Source organism: Mytilus galloprovincialis, chromosome 14, assembly GCF_965363235.1.
Source record: "Mytilus galloprovincialis chromosome 14, xbMytGall1.hap1.1, whole genome shotgun sequence".
Classification (NCBI taxonomy): Eukaryota; Metazoa; Mollusca; class Bivalvia; order Mytilida; family Mytilidae; genus Mytilus; species Mytilus galloprovincialis.
Genome location: NC_134851.1, coordinates 20899223 through 20923266, shown reverse-complemented (window position 1 = coordinate 20923266; position 24044 = coordinate 20899223). Strand labels below are relative to the sequence as shown.

The 24044-nt window shown below is 31.5% G+C and overlaps 1 protein-coding gene across 1 annotated transcript in view; it reads right to left on the bottom strand.

Moving 5' to 3' along the window:
• Positions 1 to 2602: 2602 nt before the first annotated feature.
• Positions 2603 to 24044, bottom strand: part of LOC143059392 (ADAM 17-like protease) — a 60215-nt gene continuing 38773 nt past the window's right edge. The window contains exons 17-22 of the mRNA XM_076232883.1: positions 23283 to 23359; positions 14255 to 14373; positions 13529 to 13607; positions 11492 to 11580; positions 9028 to 9081; positions 2603 to 7120 (exon numbers count right to left, since the gene is read on the bottom strand). Of these exons, the coding sequence (XP_076088998.1) occupies positions 6878 to 7120; positions 9028 to 9081; positions 11492 to 11580; positions 13529 to 13607; positions 14255 to 14373; positions 23283 to 23359 (661 nt within the window). The 3' untranslated portion in view covers positions 2603 to 6877. The remainder of the gene's footprint in view (positions 7121 to 9027; positions 9082 to 11491; positions 11581 to 13528; positions 13608 to 14254; positions 14374 to 23282; positions 23360 to 24044) is intronic.

Sequence of the window (24044 nt, the reverse complement as noted above, 5' to 3'; positions counted from 1 at the left end):
ATTTCGTTGTTTCGCAACTTAAAGTCTGTAATTGGGTTTCAAAAAAAAACCATGCCATAAATTACAACGCAGTGGCAAAGGGATGTGATGATTTTATACCCCTACTCTCGTTAAATTATAGATAAAATTGTCTAGATACGCTCAATGCCTTTTTTATTACTGCTATTAAACTCTTCATTTTTGTACTTGTTTGACTTTCTTACTATTCTGATATGACTGTCACTAATAAGTGTTAAGTAGACGAAACGCGTATCTGGCTTATTTAATCATAAGTCGTTGATAACTATTTCATGCCATCTTTCTCATAACACGATGACACCCCTACTGTGTGCATTCAGCTAATCTGTTTAAATACTATATGAATTATAATACAATTTGTAGGTATCCTAGAAAATGTTATAAAAGATTCTTGGTCGTTCATTTTATGTCTCAATCACATGGCGTGAAGGATAAGAAAATTTGGTTTTGATATTTGTTCAGTTTGATATAATCTGTTTGAAGCTTTAAGTAAAAATCGATATCACGATCTGTTGTTTCGTCAAGTCCACTTATAAAAATAGTAATAATCGATGCAAGAACTTGTATTACACCCTGATTTTTTGTAGTCATTTGTATTTACATCTTGATAACACTTCTTATGTAATCCAAGATTTAATATATATATAAAATTTGTAAGGGTTCCGCGGAACCAAGTGTCTCGCCTACTTTTGCTGTTAATCACAGGCTCAACAAAAATGAGGAAAACAAATCAATAAAAATATTTCTCTAGCTTTTGATCATAAACAAGCTTCTGTCCAAGTTTGTTACAAATCCAAAATAGTATAAGGAAGTTATTAAAATTTTAAAAACCTTAACTACAGAGTGAAAGTGTTGTTTCCTGGCGGAAAATCTAAGTCCATTTAAAAGTAAAATAGGGAAAAAATGGATTTATATTTTTACAAAATTTACTTCTGGATACAATCTTATGATCAAAATTATACAAGTTCCTGTCCAAGTTTGGTATAAACCCAGGGTAGTTTAAAAATTTTGCTCTAGATACTAGCTTTTGATCATCAACACGCTTTTGATCATAAACACGCTTTTGATCATAAACAAGCTTTTGATCATAAACAAGCTTTTGATCAAAAACAAGCTTCTGTCCAAGTGTGTTACAAATCCAAAATAGTATAACAAAGTTATTAAAATTTTAAAAACCTTAACCACAGAGTGAATGTAATGTTTCCCAGCAGAAAAACTAAGTCCATTTATAAGTAAAATACAGAAAAAATGGAATTTTATTTTTACAAAATTTACCTCTCTATACTATATTATGTTCATATACAAGCTTCTTTCCAAGTTTGGTAGAAATCAAGTATATTTTAAGAAAGTTATTAAAATTTCAAAAACTTTAACTACAGAGTGAATATTTGTGAACGCGGCCGCCGAAACTGACGAAATGTAGGATCGCTTAGTCTCACTTTTTCGACTAAAGTCCAAGGCTCGACAACTAGTTGTCTCATTGGCAATCATACCAAATCTGCTTTTTGATAATCTCAGGTTTAACAAGATTATTATATAGAAAATTGAGGGACAATGTCTATTTAGATGTTAGTAGTTGTTATTAAATAGCATATTTCTATGTACTGTAAATTCAGAAAGTTTAGCAATGTTTTGATTGTTGTGAAAATGCAACAGGATTATAATCACGACAATTTAAACTCACAAATCGCAATAATTCAATTTTGGATGTAACACGTCTTCTGATTCGCGGACGTTATTTTGTTATCTGACCATAGACATAATTTAGTCATGTGACCATGACGTCATCAACGTTTTTTAAGGTTTTCTACGGTTTAAAATGGAATTTTGAATTAAATTATAAGAAATGACTGTAATATTTTTTCTGTCTATTCGATATAACATAAAAAATGTGGTGCACACTGTTAAATAACCGGCTACACGCGTTATTCACTGTCCACCAATTTTTTTATGTTATTTCTTCATAGACAGAAAAAATATTACAGTAATTCCTTAAATAATGAATGCAAACAAAAATTTCTGAATTTACAGTATGCTAGAGTTGGTATTTTGTGCACTTCAGTGTTTGTGTTATTTCCTTGTTTTGCTCTTAATGTAACCAAGGTTGATGTCACAACGGCGACACCACCTTATCTTTTTCTTGGTAACTAGTTAAGAAATAATTCATGGAAGCCATAGACTGTTTGAAATTTACACATGGCTGGGGCCGTGATATTCAAATTTTATCCTGAGCGTTAGCAAGGGATAAAATTAACTGGCAACAAGAATATGTTCTAAGTACCTTGAAATTGGGGTAAAAAATCTACCTTAATTGAAATTGGGATTCAAAAACTACCTTAATTGAAAACTTTAACATGAAGAGGGACAGATGGTCTGACGAACAGACGGATGAACTAACGCAAAGACCAGAAAACATAGTGCCCCACTACTATGGTAGGTGGGGCAAAAAAATAAGAAAAATCATCATTTATCCATCTTTGGATGAACCTCATGTTTTCTGAGACAAATCTATGTTCTGCATTATAAGAAAAGTTCTGATTTTCTTATAGAAATTATACACTAACGTCAGTCAGAAAATATTGTGATGTTTTTATAACTTGGAAAAAATGTGACTAGTTGAGTCTTGCAATAATGCGAACTTGCATTCAGGTATCTGATACATATATCTTTATGTAGTTTTTCTGAAAATCTCAGTAAATAAACTCCCATTTTTGTTCATTCATCATACATTGAGTTTATAGTAGCAAAGAGTCCTATAACCTTGTTAAATTTACATAAAAGACATTGTACTATAAATTAATTTTAATACTACAAATTATTACAAAAAGTTTACATGTATATAAAATTCATCTGTTTAACAAAGTAATTTTCCATGTTTTAAAGGACTGCTCCCTACTCCAAACAGAGCACTACAGTAGACATTCTCAAGAGTTTGGACAAAACTTAAACATGCATATATCATCAAAGAGTCTGCTGAAAATATGTAATTCATGAAAAAGTAAAACAATGGTGAAAGATGGTGTAAATGGAAGAATTTTACATTCTATGGTTATCAACTAGTCATGAGTGGAGAGACAACACAAAAAACAAACATAATTATTCACCACTCTCCATCATATTATATGTTAAGAATGTCCACTTGTCATTCATTATTTTTTAATAGTTTTAGAGAACACAAACTTGTCAAATCTATGAAAAATCAAGAGAGAGACCATTTTCGGCCCCAATTTCAATGGCTAATATCTCAAAAACAAGCACACTGACCTATATGTATTTGTTGCTTTTTTGGTTCCTTTATCAATCCTATATCAATATATACTAGTGTTACAAAAAGCTAGTTATTTTGAAACTGAGTAGCAAACTTCCTTAATTTGATTATGTCACAACAAAGCCTAGATTGAAGGCAAAGGTGAATTATTTGAACCTAAGAGTAAAAATTCTAAAAATTCATGAAAGGCCAAATAAAACATGTTGACTTTAAACAAGCAACAATGTTTAAATGATTTCTTTAATTTGTATTGCAATTAATCCTTTGGAAAAGAGCTTTGATGAATCAGTCTACAGATGTCTTTAAGGATGTTTGCTACTGTGTTTAAAAATAACAAGCTTTTTGAAAGACTGTTATGAATTGAAAGTATATAAATTAAGAAACTAAAAAAGTAGAAAAAAATGGAGGGTCCGTGTGCTTGTTTTCAAGATATAAGCCATTGGAAATTTGGCGGGAAATAATTATCTCTAGATTTTTCATACATTTAACATTGGCACCTTTTTTGTTTCAAAAACTATGAAAAAATAACAAGGATTTTATAAGATTTTGAAATATGGCTTTTTAAACTTTATGTTTTAAAATTATGAACAGAAAAATAGGGGTTAGTGGGCAATTCTTTTTAATGACAATACATGGATAAAACCAGAGGATTCCGAAAATCTGTCAAAAATTAAAAAAATAGAGGAGCAAACGTCTTTAAGCTCTGCCTATTCACATAAACATTAATTTTTCTTCAACTGTTTAAGCTCCTTGAATATTCATGATATTTTATAAATCTTACAATCTAAATTTTGCATAAAATTTGCACTTATCTTAATGCAAAAAAATTACCTGATTTTATTTTATATCAACTCTTAGTTCAAATTAGTTTGCTGCATTCTTTAACAATAAATAAAAAGACAATATAATGGTTGTGATATGTATGTAGATAACAAAATACTAGACAGACAACATCTAACAATATATACTTTCAAAAAACTATGCAAATATACATATTATGCATTAAAAAAAATGTATCAAAATACAAAAGAACAAATTGAAGATATCACATTTTATCTGGACGGAACGATACATAACAATAAAAAATGTTTATTATGACTTATTTTGTACCACATAAAAGTTGTGTCTAGAAAGAAAGTGTCAGTAAAAATCACGTCTCTTTTGGTAGTTTTCTTTTATTTTTATATGATAAGAAATACAAACATGGTAATAGCTTGAATAACATGCAACAAAACAAGGTTTCTCTCTTACAACTCCAAATTAAAAAATGTGTGCGAAAAGACAAAACTTGAAGCTGTTTATTGAAACTTAATTATAAATATAGGAGATATATCTTTTTTAAAGAAACTTTTTAAGCCAAGAAAACGATTCAATAAATCAAGAAAATAATTATTCAAATATCATGTAAAAAAAATGTTACCCTAAAAATGTTAGGCTATGAGTATTTCTATTGCAAATATGTTTAAGTTACAACACTAACTATAAAAATAATTAAAGTTTTGTGAATAAATTGTTTAATTTAAATCACATTTTTGATTTGATCATTGAGCTCTCTATCAAAATAAGGAAATATTTACAGACTTATTCATTTAACTAAATCCTAATATTTCAATATCTATTATGCACTTGTAAAATATCAAAAAAATATAAATAAATATCAATAAAACAAAACAAACAAAACAAAACAAGCAATATACAATAAGGGGGTGATGTGGGAGGAGATTTCATCCTGTTTTCCATAAAAAAAAGTATTTAGCATTTTCCCTCAGATCCGAAAAAAAATCATCAATTTCTAAGCTCGATAGGCTTAAATCCTGATTACCTCAAAATTATAGGCCCATTCCAAAATTCCTGCAAAAATATAGGTCTGAACCCAATGTCATGAAAAAAAGTGTTTTGGTCCCTCTACATTGTATCAGAAAAATAACAAGTTAAAGGCATGGATGAGTAATAGTTATCAAATACAAAAAAATACACACATTACTATATAAATAGCCTCAGACAAATGTACAGTAAAACAAAAGAGAAAAAAATACTTCTGCCTTAAATGTTTGCTATTCTATTGGCTGTCATAAACTTTTACTACAAGTGGACCATGCGCTTTTATTCCATTTAATATATTAATTAGATAAAATAGAAAAAGAAACACAAATTAAAAAATTAAACAACGATATATGGTTCAAGTACAAAAAAAAGAACAATAATGACAACATGACCAAAGAATATCCATTGCAATTTGAAGTGGTAGTCCGAACAAAAAGGATATTACTAGTACACAAGTATTCAAATAAGTGGGCATATAAATGTATAGCACTATTAAGCAATAAAGATTAGGCCAGGCAAAAAAATAAAATTTTGTCTGACAGCTAATTTAAAGTTAGCTAAATTAATTTGGACAATTGAATGACTTGACAACAAACTGTTAATTAATGTCTGTTACAACAGTCCTACATAAATTTGCATACAGTTTTGAAATACAAAATCAAATGTAAATAGTTATGTCCCTTGGCTCTGAGAAATTTGAAAATATACCTTTTTACATCACATTTTGATAAAATATAAATGAATTATAATAGTTTGTCAAGCACTACAAAACTTGCACATACAAATGTCATCATATTAAAATAATAGTTATATCCATAATAACTTTATTAAAGATTTTATTCCCAATGCCAAAAAAGAGAAATGCCATGAGAAATATTACTTTTTCCTGTTCTGATGTATCCATGGCTGCACAAATTTATTGAATAATTTTCAAAAGAATCAACATAAGTCTTGGACGTAAGAAATATGAAGAAAAATGCAAAATATTACAATAAGGCAATATCTAAAAATCCAAATACACAATATGAACTGCTAATTCAATTATTTCTACTATATCAATTAAATCTTTTTCCTTTGTCTATGTTTAAAGTGGGATGTTCTTGATTCCAGAGAACTCAATTTCACCATATCATTTTAATCAAGGGACCTCAAATAATACAATTAGAAAATCAAGGGCAGTAACTCTGGAGTTAATGGAAACATTATTTTTATTAATTCCAACTTAATCAAAGTTACCTTACCAAATTTTCCAAACAGCATCAACATGAATTTTTACCTTTGGTGAAAAAAAATATAAATCATTAAATAAAACTTTGAATTTAATCCATCTGACACATTAATTCTAAGCCAAGCAAACAGGTCTTAAGAAATAAAATAAATAATGGACATTAAATAGTATGCTTTCAGTTGCCGGTTTAATATATTTGATTTAAGCACCTTCTTGCAGTTAAACAGACACTATAATAAGAAGTTTTCCTATCTACAGATTGAAACAAAACTACAATAAAGTTCTACCTACATATAAGGACAACCTCTCAGTACCAGAGAAAAGTGAACTTAGAAGAGAGGTGGCTATATTGAGTTGAGGTTAAAAATGTACAAGAAAAAGAAGAGAGTGACCTGACAAAAACAGGTTTTGACTTCATAGAGGTGACCTTGATAGTGACTTTGATAGCAGGTTTTACTGTACCACAATTTTATACATTGCTCCAAATGGCAAAGGTATTTATATGATCAATTGCTCCTCATCTGAAATCAACTCCCTGTTTACGCTACACTATCACCATCTAAATCTCTTGACATGTTTAAATGGTTCTCATCTTTTCTTCTTCTGTTGGGTTTGACCTTGTTTTTCTGAGATTTCCCTGGTTTAGTGCTCGGAGAACGACTGCTGTAAGGTCTTCCAGAGAGTGACCGCGGCTCCATCGACAGGTAAGGATTATCAGAACGAGGCTTCTTTGCAGGTCTTTTGATAGGACGGCCATCTTGGTCAACCATTAAATTTCTGTTCTGTAATAAAAACAAGAGTGCACACGCTGAAATGTCTCGCCTTCTATACTAATCATTGATATTATGTTGATAGTCTTAAGTATAAAGCTTTATTACAACTGTCTCATAAACTTAACATTAACCAAGATAACTACACAAAGACCAATGAACCATGAAAATGAGGTCAAGGTCAGATAAACCATGCCAGGCAGACATGTACAGCTAACAATGCTTCTATACAACATATATAGTTGACCTATTACTTATAGTTTAAGAAAAATAGACCAAAACACAAAAAATTAACACTGTGTAATGAACCGTGAAAATGAGGTCATGGTCAAAAGAAACCTGCGCTACTGACATAAAGATCATAAAATATTTCCATACACCAAATATAGTTGACCTATGGCATATAGTATTAGATAAATAGACCAAAACTTAAAAACTTAACTTTGACCACTGAACCATGAAAATAAGGTCAAGGTCACATGACATCTGCCCGCTAGACATGTACACCTTACAATCATTCCATACAACAAATATAGTAGACCTATTGCATATAGTATGAAAAAAACAGACCAAAACACAAAAATTTAACTATAACCACTGAACCATGAAAATGAGGTCAAGGTCACATGACATCTGCCCGCTAGACATGTACACCTTACAATCATTCCATACAACAAATACAGTAGACCTATTGCATATAGTATGAAAAAAACAGACCAAAACACAAAAATTTAACTATAACCACTGAACCATGAAAATGAGGTCAAGGTCAGATGACACCTGCTAGTTGGACATGTACACCTTACAGTCCTTCCATACACCGAATATACAAGCCCTATTGCTTATAGTATCTGAGATATGGACTTGACCACCAAAACTTAACCTTGTTCACTGATCCATGAAATGAGGTCGAGGTCAAGTGAAAACTGTCTGACAGACATGAGGACCTTGCAAGGTACGCACATATCAAATATAGTTATCCTATTACTTATAATAAGAGAGAATTCATCATTACAAAAAATCTGAACTTTTTTTTCAAGTGGTCACTGAACCATGAAAATGAGGTCAAGGACATTGGACATGTGACTGACGGAAACTTCGTAACATGAAGCATCTATATACAAAGTATGAAGCATCCAGGTCTTCCACCTTCTAAAATATAAAGCTTTTAAGAAGTTAGCTAACACCGCCACCGTAGCCGCCGCCGCCGGATCACTATCCCTATGTCGAGCTTTCTGCAACAAAAGTTGCAGGCTCGACAAAAAACATTGAAAATTATTACCGAATTGACATAGATTTTATTTGTTGTCATTACAATTTAATCTTTTCTCATGGTATTGAAGAGATGCTGTCTCAACGTCTCCATTTATTTTGGTAAGCTTCATAGATTGAAACTAATTGGCTTTGAAAAACAGCCTGTATAACTCTAGATCTGGCCTACTTTCAAAAAAGTTATTCAACAAATAGACACCAAAATGAAATGTGTCATGTTTTGGGTCAAATTTTCTTTCTCGCTTTTTGATCTGTTTTAGTTGTCACAGCCTTTATTGATATTGCTTATACAAATTGGACATAAATTTGAACGGATTAATAAAAACGTTTACCCAGTTAAAAGAAATTTGAACTGTGAATAACTATACCCCATTTAAAAATATTTGGTAAACAAGAAATGGATGAGCTATGAATGTGTAAGCAAAACACACTGTGAAGTATTGTCAATGTAGCTTGATACAAATGAAATTATGATGCTAAAGTATTTAAGAAAATGACATAAAAATCTCATTGCGTGTAAGAATATAAGAGTATTTGTCAACAGTAACTTGATGAGAGATGAATGCATTGTTAAATTGATATTTCTTTGTAAAAAGATATCCACCATTTGTTTTAGTGAGTTTTATATGTAGTCTGTCAATACTTACTTCTCTTTTCTTAATGTTTAATTCATTTCTAGACCATTTTTGACTTCTCTTATCCTGAAAGGAAAACCAAAGATAATTCAAACTCTGATAAAACTAAACATATAATTAGACATTTTAAGGTGGTACCCAACACTTTCAGGAAAATTAATTTGGCTCGTTTAATTTTTATTCAATTTTGTCAAATTATTTACTTTGACCCTTTTACAAAAATATAAAAATTTAAAAATTTTTGAACCAACCGTTTTGTCAGAAAAATTGTCAAAACACTGGTTATATAGCAGTTTGACAAACACCAATTTTTATCATTGAGAAGCTTAATATTCCTTTTACAACACAATGTAATTAAAACGTTTAGCTGACTTTACAGAGTTATCTCCCTGTAGTGTTAGGAACCACCTTAATATCATGTCAACATATCAATATTCAATTCTTATATGACGTCCTTATTTTGGGTTGTAAACATATCATGTCAACATATCAATATTCAATTCTTATATGATGTCCTTATTTTGGTTTGTAAACATATCATGTCAACATATCAATATTCAATTCTTATATGATGTCCTTATTTTGGTTTGTAAACATATCATGTCAACATATCAATATTCAATTCTTATATGATGTCCTTATTTTGGTTTGTAAACATATCTTGTCAACATATCAATATTCAATTCTTATATGATGTCCTTATTTTGGTTTGTAAACATATCTTGTCAACATATCAATATTCAATTCTTATATGATGTCCTTATTTTGGTTTGTAAACATATCATGTCAACATATCAATATTCAATTCTTATATGACGTCCTTATTTTGGTTTGTAAACATATCTTGTCAACATATCAATATTCAATTCTTATATGACATCCTTATTTTGGTTTCTAAACATATCATGTCAACATATCAATATTCAATTCTCAAATGACGTCCTTATTTTGGTTTATAAACAAAGCAGTGTTATAATTAGCACAAAATATGATTAAAGTCAATAGGTAAACAAATATTTGTATAAAAATAAAAGACTACAATAATGGAGAAAACTAAATTAACACTGTAATGTTATTGCACCAAACTTTTATGTCCTAAACTGAGGTAGATGGAGACAGATTTTGATTAGGTCTTCAAGGAATAGGAAAAATGATAATTGAGTTATCTTTCTTAGAACAAATTAATCATAATTCAAGGTGTTTTTTCTTTCAGAGACTTATTCATGTCAGTATTTGAACAGTAGAATGGTTAGAGTAATCATATCTGATTTAATAAATGCTAATGGATTTTATTTATCAAGATTTTACAAATTTCGTCTTTCTGTTAAATTATTTTTTTTATCCTGAAACTTATGTTAACATTGCAAATTGTGGTCACATAAACATTTAATAAATCAAAATGTTGACTGGCCTTTTCTATTTAAAATTAAATGACCTAATTTTGAGGATAATTAAAGACCCTATCAGAGAAGCGGATCACTTGTAACAACAAATAATGATACCAGTTTCAACTGTTTATAACCTTGGGGTCCTAAACTTGTAGACAGGTATAAAATGTAAGTTTCATTATCAATTTTATTTTAAAAGGAGTTGGTTCACTAATGAATAATTTTCGGCAATTATATGCTGTGCAAATTTAATGGACACATAACGCTTAAATGTCAAATTTTTCAAGTTTAGGAAGGTTTTTGCCAATTGCATCAAATGTCATCATAAACATAGGTGAGGGGCCTGATGGGGGGCGGGTCTCATCACGACTCACAAGTTGATATTTTGTCAATCACGATTCACAGAAAAAATATTTCCATGATCACGGATCACGAAAAGATATAAAAAAAAATCTGTAGAAAAACGGATCATCAAAAAAAATCTGTAGAAAAACAGATCATGATAGCGAAAATTCGTCAATCACGAAGAATGAAAATAACCCATCAGGCCCCTCAGGTTATAATCCTTTAAACCTTTCAGGAATGAAGAATAAAGTGAAGTAACCAGATGTAATTCCACTTGAAAGAGGTTACCAATACAACAGGTTGAATTGTACAGTGAAACCTAACCTCTTTTGGACTTAAGATTTTTGTTTGGTTTTCACTGTTTTTTGGTTTACTCAAGTTCACAATGTATACCATTTGTTAAGACTAGACTTAAGAACATGATTAAAACATATTTGTTTTGTGTTTATTATTTTGTCCATAAATTAATTTATGCCCTCAGTTTTTCTTGTTTTCTCGTTTTACATTTGTCATTTCTGGACCTTTTATTGCTGACTATGTGGTATGTGCTTTTGTCATTGTTGAAAGCCTTATGGTGACAAATAGTTGTTAATTTCTGTGTCATTTTGTGTCATTGGCAATCAAACCACATCTTCTTTTTTTGACTGGTTTAGATAAGTTTTCAATTTATGAAAGATATGGTTTAGACAGGTTTCAATGTAACTAGTTTTCTTTGCATTAACATTGTAAGTAATTTTACTTACCCTACACCAAACTACACAACTGAGTGGTACCCAGATAAGTAAAGAGAACACCTGTATAAATGCTACCATGTTGGTTTTAAACGCTTCAGCTGTTGGAAAAATATAAAAATGTTCAAAGTGTTAAAACATTAAAGCTTTAAAACATTAATTATGCTGTAATTCTTATGCTTTTATAAGTTTAAAAAAAAAGGTTTTACAGTTAGCAAGTTTAGAAATAATAATAAAGGACAAGGTACGATACGGCCTGTTTTTTGCCCCCCCCCCCTGTTTTCTCATTTTTCAAATTCTGTTTTTGAAAGCTACTTATTATGTTAAAATATTTCCTAATGCTTGAAATTTGTTAGGATGAACTTCAAACCATTAATTTTAGCACCTGGGTGAGGTGAGGGGGTAAACTTTCTGTTATTATTCAAATATTGTAATTATTTTTTACTTTTCATGTGTTTTGTACAACATTTTTTTAGTTTTTAAATGCCTGCGCCAACGTGACCAAATTTTTTTTTATTTGATTGTCAGCAGCACTGTTTTTGCTGTCTAAATTGACATAATTTTCTCTGGGTCATGTAGGCACACCCTATTAAATTTTAAGAAACAATGAACAAAATTCATAATTTTTCCTTCCGCTTTGATGCTCTTCAGCCCCCCTTACCTCACCCATTTTCTGAAAAATAATGGTTTTGAAGTTCAGCCAAACAAACTTCAACCATAAGGGAATATTTTAACGTGATAGTTAGCTTTTACAAACAGAGTTTGAAAATGAGAAAATAGGGGCCAAAAACAGGCCTTATCATACCTTGTCCTTTAAAGACAAGAGTGCACATGCTGAAATGTCTCGCCTTCTATACTAATCATTCATATTATGTTCATAGTCCTAAGTATAAAGCTAAGCTTTATTACAACTGTCACTTAAACTTAACATTAACCAAGATAACTAAACAAAGACCAATGAACCTTGAAAATGAGGTCAAGGTCAAATAAACTATGCCAGGCAGATATGTACAGCTAACAATGCTTCTATACAACATGTATAGTTGACGTATTACTTATAGTTTAAGAAAAATAGACCAAAACACAAAAACTTAACACTGTGCAATGAACCGTGAAAATGAGGTCACAGTCAAATAAAACCTGTGCGACTGACATAAAGATCATAAAATATTTCCACACACCAAATATAGTTGACCTATGGCATATAGTATTAGATAAAAAGACCAAAACTCAAAAACTTAACTTTGACCACTGAACCATGAAAATGTGGTCAAGGTCACATGACATCTGCCCACTAGACATGTACACCTTACAATCATTCCATACAACAAATATAGTAGACCTATTGCATAAAGTATGAGAAAAACAGACCAAAACACAAAAATTTAACTATAACCACTGAACCATGAAAATGAGGTCAAGGTCAGATGACACCTGCCAGTTGGACATGTACACCTTACAGTCCTTCCATACACCGAATATACAAGCCCTATTGCTTATAGTATCTGAGATATGGACTTGACCACCAAAACTTAACCTTGTTCACTGATCCATGAAATGAGGTCGAGGTCAAGTAAAAACTGTCTGACAGACATGAGGACCTTGCAAGGTACGCACATATCAAATATAGTTATCCTACTACTTATAATAAGAGAGAATTCAACTTTACAAAAAATCTGAACTTTTTTTTCAAGTGGTCACTGAACCATAAAAATGAGGTCAAGGACATTGGACATGTGACTGACCAAAACTTCGTAACATGAGGCATTTATATACAAAGTATGAAGCATCCAGGTCTTCTACCTTCTAAAATATAAAGCTTTTAAGAAATTAGCTAATGCCGCCGCCACCGCCGGATCACTATCCCTAACAAAAGTTGCAGGCTCGACAAAAAAGTGATAAAAAAACAGCTGTTTCCATGTTATGGTTGCAATTGTGTAAGATAAGGGGGAAAGGACATAGAAAATGATTTTTTTTAACTCATCATCGATTTATTTTTGTGATTTAATCTTAAATGTGTCTTATGATTATTTCTGTACTTATACTTACCAATAAAATCAAAGCTTATTTGATCAATCAAATCAAAGAATCTGGATATGTAGCTAGGGTCAGAGTTTATACAGGTTCCCTGAAATAAAACAATGTTTTGATTGATTTACCAAATTATGAAAGCATGCACCTTAGTTGAATGATACATATTCCCAATTATATATATTTTTTTTATTGCTTAATACAAAGTTCAACAAATTGATGACACAGAAATATGTCTCACCTGAAATTCAGAAAAAAAGACAATCGAGGAATAGCAACATTGCTTATTAATTCAAAATTGCTCAAGACCAAGACATAGAGAGCAGTGCATCAAATTGATCTTCAAAATGGGACATTTTTAAAACTGGGGAGGGGGAGGAACATTTTCAAATTTAAAAAAAAATAAAAATCATAAAATATTCCATGCTCTTTCTACTGTCCACTCTATATACATTGTAACTAGTAGAGTTCTAGACTTCTCTTGAACTGAATTTAAATGTGCGTATTGTTATGAGTTTACTTTTCTACATCAGCTAGAGGTAAAGGGTTATGGTTGAGATCTCATATACATGTTAAACCCTGCCGCATTTTTGCACCTGTCCCAAGTCAGGTGCCGGAATTTCTCGGCTGTGTTGAAGACCTGTTGGTGACCTTCTGCTGTTGTCTGTTCTATGGTCAGGTTGTTGTCTCTTTGACCCATACCCCATTTCCATTCTCAATGTAATGATATATATAAAGTAATACCTGTCTGCAATATCCCACAGTACATGGTCGTCCATCTTGATGGAATGCTGTCTGGTTTACTGCTGTACAGGTATTTGTTGTTGAAGCACTTCTACAGCATCTTTTACAGGAATCACCAGCTGTAGGATAAAATATTTCAGGATCAATTAAAAACACTAAATATAAATTGTTTAAGTTGAATGCTTTAAATCATAAGGAAAATGTGTTTTATTTTACACTAACATTCTTAATTATGTGCCTGTCCAAAGTAATGAGCCTGTAGTTCAGTGGTTGTCATTGGTTAATGTCTGTCATATTTTTTTTCGCAAACTGTTTTGTTATACATTCTGGGCTGTTAAGTTTCCTCAAATGAATCGTTTCATATTTTTTATGTCAGCCTTTTATAGCCAACCATAGGGTACATGTTTTTCTCATTGTTGAAGGCCCTACAATTGCCTACAGTTGCATACATCCACTTCATTTAAACTTTCATGGATATTTATAATATATAGTTGTCTCAAAGCAGTCATACCACATTTCCTATTTTTTTCTTTCTTATCGTTTTAATCTTTCAAAACATGGAAGTGTAAGGATACGTTGGCTTATAATTCGACATTGATGAACAATTCAGGTAGAATTAGAAAATAAGTTGTAAAAAAAGTATCATGAGACAGGAATTGACTGGGAGACAAATTAGAAAAAAATAGATTGCTTGCATGCATATGAGACAACAACAAAATGTTATAAAATTCATTATCAAATATCACATCATTCCATATATGCAAATAAGTACAATAACCATTGGAAGAATCCTCAAATTAGTACACTGATACATATGGATACCTCAAGAAACGCAAAAAAAGTTGATACTACAGAAAACTCTAATTTATATGTATTAGTTACCCTATGAAAAACTGTTGGTTAGTATGTAGATACACTATGGGTGGGACTAAATGCACGAGAAAGCTCTGCTTTCGAGGGTGTTTTAGTCCTACCCATCGTGTATCTTCATACTGACCAATCGTTTTTCATTAGGGTAAATAATATGTGCCATGGTTGGTTTTAGAAAACAATAGATCCCGTGCATTCGCTGCCCAGTATTTTTTTTTGTCCTGTCCATGGTGTATCTACATACTGGCCAATCGTTTTTCATATAGGGTAAATAAAATGAGTAAAGGTTATTAGGCCCGTGCATTCGTGGCACATAACCTACACTATGATGGACGTGACGGAGATAGATTTTTTAGAGGCACACTTGGACAACACTGTCGATGATGTTACTTTGTCTCAAATTTGCAATGATATAGAAAATGAAAACACCGCAGTTGAGAAGCTAGAAGATTTAAGTTTGAGTCAAGTTATGGACATGTATGAGGTCAACGCGGAGATGGATAAAATGATAGACACGCCGGGTAGTTTCGATTAAATGGAGGTTGAAATAACTCCTGAAAATGTTATTGAACAGCTTGAGAAGGCGCTTGATAGTTTACATACTTCGCGGTATTCGTTTGTCGCATGTACATGTATGTTTTTGAAAAATAAGACAAACAAAAAACCTGCCAATTATTGGGAAATAAACTTGAGTAACAAAAAGGTTAAATTTTAAAAAGAAAAAAAAATGAAAAACACCTAATTATCCCCCCTTTCCCCCCAAATCACACACATTGTATAGGTTAGATCAGTGGTCGGTCCCTTAAATTTTTTTTTAATTTAAATTATAGAGTATGTGGTAAATAAATTATAAACAGTATTGGTAACTACAAAAATATTCCTAGTGATGATAAAATAACCTCGTACTGTAATTTTAATCGGGTGAATGAGCCAGGGGTGGGGATGGGGGGTCACTTCGGTTAAAAGTAGGTACAGGTGTGCCGGTGGGATTCATATATTTATCTGTTTATGCTAACAATTAGTATCTATAGTGCGTTACAAGTTCGGTGTTTGCTATATTATGGTTCACTTAGAGGCTGTTTATCACAATGCCAATTATATAAATGCAGTATTTAAACTAGAATGTTGTTTTTTTGCTTTATTTTTAGAAATTATTTTGCTATGAATAGATGTAATATTTTTCAAAAAGACACCCTTCATGCCCTTTTAAAAAGACAAAACTTCTGTAAAAAGTCAATAGTTTTGTTGACTTTGCAGCCCAAACCTTATATTGGATTATACTTAGTACACTAATGAATGATCTGAAAACTATGTTAAAAAGTTAAATTTTGTCAATTATTTTTCGGTTGTTATTACAAAAAAATCATAAAATAAAATACGTCATTATCTCCAAGCCCAATTTACCCCCTAGTACTTATTTTGATTTGGACTGGTCATTGTTATTCAATTTCCCACAGTTCAATTGGACATGGATATAAATTTTCAACTTTACCTATTACATTTCTATTTATTTACACACGTTTATACAGTATAATTTAATTGACATCCAGTGAGCACGCGGACGAGTTCATCTTTTTTATGAATGAACACAAGGTTTTGGAAGGATCTTACTTTTTCACATATTTTTCGTATTAATGCAAAGAATCTTTAAAGTATCAAAATAGCACATTTGTGGTTTTAGATATGTATTTTAGTAGTGCTTTGCATGTTTTTTAATGTGCCTTAAAGTTTGCTGTTATATATCTTGTCTGCATGTTTGTGTGTTTAATGTTGTGTTTATGTTATTTTATATTATGTTTGTATTGTTATATGTAAATCAAGCAAAATAAAACTTTCTCATTCGTATTCGTTTTCGTCAGAAATGGAAGAAACTTTATAGATTATCCCTTTGTATCCATTTAACGAGTTGTTATTTAGAAGATAAATACTGAAATACATTTTACACAAGTTTATGCAAGGTAAACAGTAAGCTATCAGGAAATGCATTTTTCACTACGATTTTGCTGTTACAATTCCGAATAAAACAATGTTATAAAGGTGATTTTATCATATTAAGACCGAATTCGTCTACCCCCCACCCCCCCCCCCCCACCTGGCAGAATGAGATTGTCATAAAACAAATAAAAATCCTTATGCATTTTCAAGCAAATTCAATTATAAAACATACGGTTGTATGCAGGAGGGGCACCAATAATCCATATCCCTTTAACTTATAAAGAAATATCCCATATCTCTAAAAAAAAATCGTCAAGTTAGTATACATCAAATTTCAGAAGCAAATTGATCAATATCCTTTTAAATAAAATATAAAATAATCTGTATTCCTAAAATAAAAATGGCAAATCATCAATATCCCTTAAACCCCTATACAACCCACAGACACTTGTCTCAGAATTTTGTTTCCCTATATACAATTTACCTAAATCTTATATTAAGGTAGAAAAGGAAACAAATTCTGAGACAAGTGCCTATGATACAATTTTCACAAATAGCTCGACAACAATATTCATTGTTTTTTTTATTTAGGCCGCATTTCTTTCTAACCCAAATTTGTAAACGTTGTGTCGCGTTTGTTGTTGTTTTCTAAACGCTACAAAAGTAGAAACAAATACATCGTTTAATAATTCTTTACTGACCCCGTTTGAACTTTCAATAAGGCATGCACATGTTGTTGGTAAACAGACTTTTAAAAACGTAGAAACATCGTTTAATCAGGTTGTAGTACGAAGAAACAAATGTAGCGTTTGTACTGACAAACGACAAACTACAGACGCATTTTTATCGTTTTCATAGTTTGTCAAAGGTTATGCAAACTTTGCAAACGTATGTTTGAAAGAAATGATCAAAACATGTGCGCGCTTAGCCGTTTGCATCGTTTGTGTTAGAAAGAAATGCACTCTTAATTTGTTGGATTTTTTTGTGAATTTAATCGATGACTGCGGTCAGGCGCGGATCCAGAGGGGGGGGGGGGGGGGGGGTTCCGGGGGTTGGAACCCCCCCCTTTTTTTTGGACGATCAATGCATTTGAATGGGGACATGTAATTGGAACACCCCCCCCACCCCCTTTGTCCTGGGTTAGGAACCTCCCTTTTTTAAAATGGCTTGATCCGCCCCTGGCGGTTATAGACTACTGACTTGGAAAGTAGATATATATATCTTAATGAACTATATCAATGTTTACTTTTCTAATTTTTTTTATTGAAGGTGGACTAAACCAACGCCATTTATCCGCCAAGAACATCAAACACACTTCCAGAATGATGAACTTTATGAGATTTACGAATACTACTTCCAGTTGGTCGGCAGTTTAAAAGGAAATTGTTTTTACAGAAGACCGTTAGATTCGAAAAATGGTGTAAAATTTGGTGAGCAACCTATTGGTGTAAACAAGCTTTCCTCCATCATGAAAACCATGTGTGCTGACGCAGGCGTTGAGGGATATTTCACGAATCACTCAGGAAAACGTACTTGTGCCACAACCGTGACAACGTTGTACCAAGCTGGAATACCAGAGCAAGAAATCATGTACAGAACTGGGCACAGGTCGGTCGAAAGTGTAAGGAAGTACAAAAGGGCTGCTGAGTATATGCTCAAAGATATTTCAAATGTTTTGGAACCGGAGGCGATACCCGTTAAAAAAATGAGATGTGAAACCGTGACCTCTCCTTCCGTGACTTCTGAGAATGAAACCGACGTAATATCAAATATTAATATGCCATGTCACGGTGCGCACAGTAATTTTAGTGGATGCGTGTTTCACTTTGGAACTCAAAAGTAAATGAAATGCTTATTGTGGGATTAAAATATGTTTGGGATTATATATTGAGGTGATACTTATGTTTACTATAAATTTATGCTGGTGCCGATTACAAGGAAGTAATTTATTTTGTGTGGTTATTATAAAGTGCGATTTCGTTATATTTTCGAACATGCGTGTGATGATTAAAAACGTATTAATAAAATTGAATAAAAGTCCCATTTTAGTTTCTATTTCATTGTTATTTTCCAATCAATCAAAGTTGACGGGGGTATATAAAAATCACCGGGTCAGTCTTTATGTCTGTCCGTTAGTCCTTCCTTCCCCCTTTCGTTAGTGAGTCTGTCTGTCTGTCTGTACGTGAAACTTGTAAGCACCCATAAACAGATGCATGGATCTTAATGAATCTTTAGAAAACAATTCATATATTATACTATGTGAAGATTTGCACGAAGAAATATTAATTCGGAGAAAGAAGCGATCCGGAGTTTGTAAACATTTCGTTTGAAAAAGAATGAGGTATACGTATACACCACTGTTAACAAAACTTTTAATTGGTTAATCAATTGAAGGCTTTGTATAAAACAGTGGGTTTGTATGTAGATACCTCACTGTTTTTTCAAGGGAAATTTGCTGCAACTATGGTACATGGTGTGATACAGCTTAATTTTCTTGACTATATTTTGAAATAAATCTCATTTTTACTTACAATTCAACTTCAAGATTATAATTTTTTGTCTTGCTTGCCGTTTACTTGAATATCAATTTGGCAGATGTAATAATATTTAAATAGAGTTGTCTACCATTTGAATAAATATGTCTGCCATGTTCTTTCAAATTTAGAAATGACAGTAGTGTGTATAAAGAGTTGACTTTGTTAATGCAGTTTACTGTTTGCATTACTGTAAAATGGTCTAAATAAATATTGTGCAATTTTGCTGACTTTAACTTAATTGTTGAATTGACAATATAAAAAAGAAGATGTGGTATGATTGCCAATGAGACAACTATCCACAAAAAACCAAAATGACACAGACATTAACAACTATAGGTCACCGTACGGCCTTCAACAATGAGCAAAGCCCATACTGCATAGTCAGCAGACCTCATACAATCAAAAAAGCTTTGCATGTCAAATAAGCATTAGAATTATGTTATTCTTGTTGCTAATAAATCCATGAAAATACACTACAAACTTTAAATTTACAAACAAATAATAAACACCATTAACAACGTTATTTTAGTTCAGACATGTATATCATTTTGAAAACAGCTAATTCAAACTTTACAATTTAAATAGTATGCAAGACAAGAAAATTTGCACAAATGCTGATTTATTAATTTGTAGGTTGTACAATTGTTACCTGCTACCTCTTATTTTACTAAAACATTCTAAAATTCCTTAACATGCTTAAGTTGCAATTCTGCTTAAAAGTTGTAAAAGGTATAATACCACCAAATCATAGTACATCACATCTGGATGCATACAAAAAAGGGTGGACAAAAATATTCCATTGAATTTGACAGTTGAAGAAAAACACTCATACATTTCATTGCAGTAAAAAAAAAATCTTGAGTGATTATCATATATCTTGGGTGTTTCAAAGCACCATTCTTTTTTATTTGGTGTTTCTTTAAAATATTTTGAAACTTTAGGATACAAGGAAACTAAAGCTCGTTTTAAAACAGGAAAGAAAGTGGTCGAAATTTGATTGGTTAACTTCAAGGGTTGGTTATTATCTTATATGCAATGAAATGTGCTGTGAAATTTTGTCTGTGGTACTGGACAGGATAAAACTTTCAAGTTATCGGTCCTTTCTCTCAATCTCTGCTAACTTCATAAAAGTAGTCCCAAAACATGTGAGAGAGAGAAAGGGCCGATAACTCTGCATGGAAGATTGAAGGAGTAGGCCAAGTAAAACCCCTTTTTGGCCCAAAAATATAGCAGTTCAGCAAAATTGTTAAAATGAAAACTTTACACAAGTTGACCTATAGTTGTTAATGTCTGTGTCATTTTGGTCTCTTGTGGACAGTTGTCTAATTGGCAATCATACCACATCTTCTCATTTATAATTTGTGCCAATTATTGGAAAGAATACTTGTGTTACATAAATATGGTCTGTTTTTGACAATACAATGCACATGTTTGGGGTACTAGCATCATTAAGTCATGCTAAATTACTGAAATCTTCGAAATTTTACCATTTTGGTTAATTTTGTGGATGGTTTCCATCTGAAATGGAAGAAGCCGCCTTTATGTTCATTCTTAAAATTTAATTTTAAGTTGTATTTGATGATAAAAAAAAGCATATATAAGGGTTGAGAATGAACAGGGATACAGGCACTTTCATTTTTGATTAAAACCATCTGAAAAGTGATATACCGTATAGCAGGTTATTTCGCAATTTTCATAGAATAAGGTTTACAAATTATTTTGGGGGTTATTATTTTGGCGGATTCAAAACTTTTAACAATACCTTCGCATGTGCACTTTTAAATTAGCAGAATTTATTTTGGCAAGTTTGTTCTATATTTAAGGAATGACTGTAATATTTTTTCTGTTTATGAAGTAACATAAAAAATTTGGTGCACACTGAATAACGCGCGTAGCGGGTTATTTAACAGTGTGCACCACATTTTTTATGTTATTTCGAATAGACAGAAAAAATATTACAGTCATTTCTTATAATTTAATTCTAAATTCCATTTTAAACCGTAGATAACCATGAAAAAACGTTGATGACGTCACGGTCACATGACTAAATTATGTCTATGGGCTCATAATGTCAGCCAATCAGAAGACACGTTACATCAAAATTAAATTATGTGAAAATAAGCGAAAATTTACACCCTGCAACTATAACCTGCTATACTGTATAATGGTATATTTCATAGAGTTTTCATATTTAATCTTGAATTTGAGAGTATTTAATGACAAATCAGTTCAAATCTTTCACTTAAACCAATTGAATCAACTGGAGTAGACACTTTAGTGTTTAAAAAGTGTCCAAAATCTTTCATCAGATGAATCTGAACTTTGAGGCCAAAATTGGCCCTAAATATCAGACCTACTCCTTTAAAAAAGACTAATAGGGGAAAACAATGTTGGTATTACACCTATTAAAATAGAGATGTGGTATAATTGCCAAAAAGACAACTATCCTCCAAGGACCACCAATGACATAGATGTTAGCAACTGTAGGTCACATTCAATTGCCTTCAACAATAAGCAAAAAGCAAGATCTTTTCAATGTCAAACAATATACCACCATTAAAATCTGAAAATAATATCAGAATAAATCTTATCATTTGAAAATTCATCAATCTACAGTAATATAATAGAGTTCTTAATTATTACTTATTTTCAGTACTGTGGATTTGATTATTTTCTCAATAACCAATTTTGGAGAATGAAGAAAAAACATTTCAGTTGTTACTTGAATAAAATTTGCCTCACAGTTGGTCATCAGGTTCCAAAAGTGTCAATTTTGACGATTTTTCATCTTTTTTCTTGACCAGAAAGACCAAAGGATGCTGACAGATGTATAGTACTGTAGTATGCGTGTAGAGTGCACCCCAGGGACCACAAAACAACAAAGCTCAAAATGCATCTTTAACATGAGAAACATGACAATAAATAGCTACTAATTAAGGGTACATTCATCAACTTCAAAATAGATATCTAACATTTGATCTCTAAAGTATGGAGAACCATTATAGCCAAATAATGGTAATTTGACAGTAAGCCTTTCATATGACGGTCACCGTTCGGTAAGGGTTAACATATTAATATTGGTAGAATTTTTTATGGTTATTATTATTATTAACATTAACTATTATTTTTATGATTATTTTTATTACTACTATTCTGATAAATTGTTACGATTATTTCATAACCATAATAACTATTATTATTGCATAACAATATAATATCTCCCACATTAAATAACCAAAAGTTAGGTGCAATAAATTCCAATCTTGCACTAGTGCAATAAATCTTAAAAATTCATGACGTCATTAACGACAAAATCTTAGTTTAAATTAATTTTTACGTTAAAATATTATATTGCTATACAATAAAAGGGTTATTGCATGAATATTGGTGAATATTGTCCCTTGTAGAACATATATCGCACCCGCAAGTTCGTGCAATATAAAATTCTACTCGGGACAATATTCCCCAATATTCATGCAATAACCCTATAATATTACTGGTAGAAAATCTGTGATAAGTATCATTATTATAAGTATTACACTTTTTATAAATATTATTACTTTTTCTGTTTAAATCGGAAGATTTATATGAGTGAGTAAAAAAGACAAATGCCAATCAAAGCTTGTTTTGAATATTCTATCCCACGCTCTTTTTCAAGAAAATCAATAAAAGTGTACTAAACTTACCGTCACCACAGACACATGACTGTAAACCACGAGCTTCACAATAGGCTTTACAAGTTCCCAATCCATCACACTGTCCACTTAAATACAAAATTGAAAATAGTTCAAGATTACAATTATCTGAAACCATCACACTGTCCACTTAAATACAAAATTGAATATAGTTCCAGATTACAATTATCTGAAACCATCACACTGTCTTCTAGAATACAAAATGTGATATAGTTCAAGATTGCAAGTTCCCTGACCTATCACACTGACCCCTAAAATACAAAATTGGATCTAGTTCAAGATAACAATTCCCTGACCCATTACACTGTGCACTGAAATACAAAATTGGATAAAGTACAATTAAGATTACAATTCCCAACCCATCACACTGTCCTCTCAAATAAAAAATTGGATATAGTTCAAGATGACAATACCCTCCCCCAACACTGTCTAACGCAAAATTGCCTATGCAGTGACATTATGGAGATTGATAGAAGAAGTTTGTGCATGAAAAATCATAATGAACATTTAACCATGAACAAAATATTTTTTAAAATGATTTTAAAATGTTGTCTTGATTTGATTATTTCCAAATGTGTATGAAACATGACGAATAATGAGCTCTACACATGAACACATTGTACAAAATTAATATTTTCAAAGAAACATTTAAGATTTAATATAAAATCAAGAATTCATTCTGTGTTTCGGTGTTATGGGTTATTAGTAATGTAAACTCACATACCCTTTCATGCTTGAATACCGTACAAACAG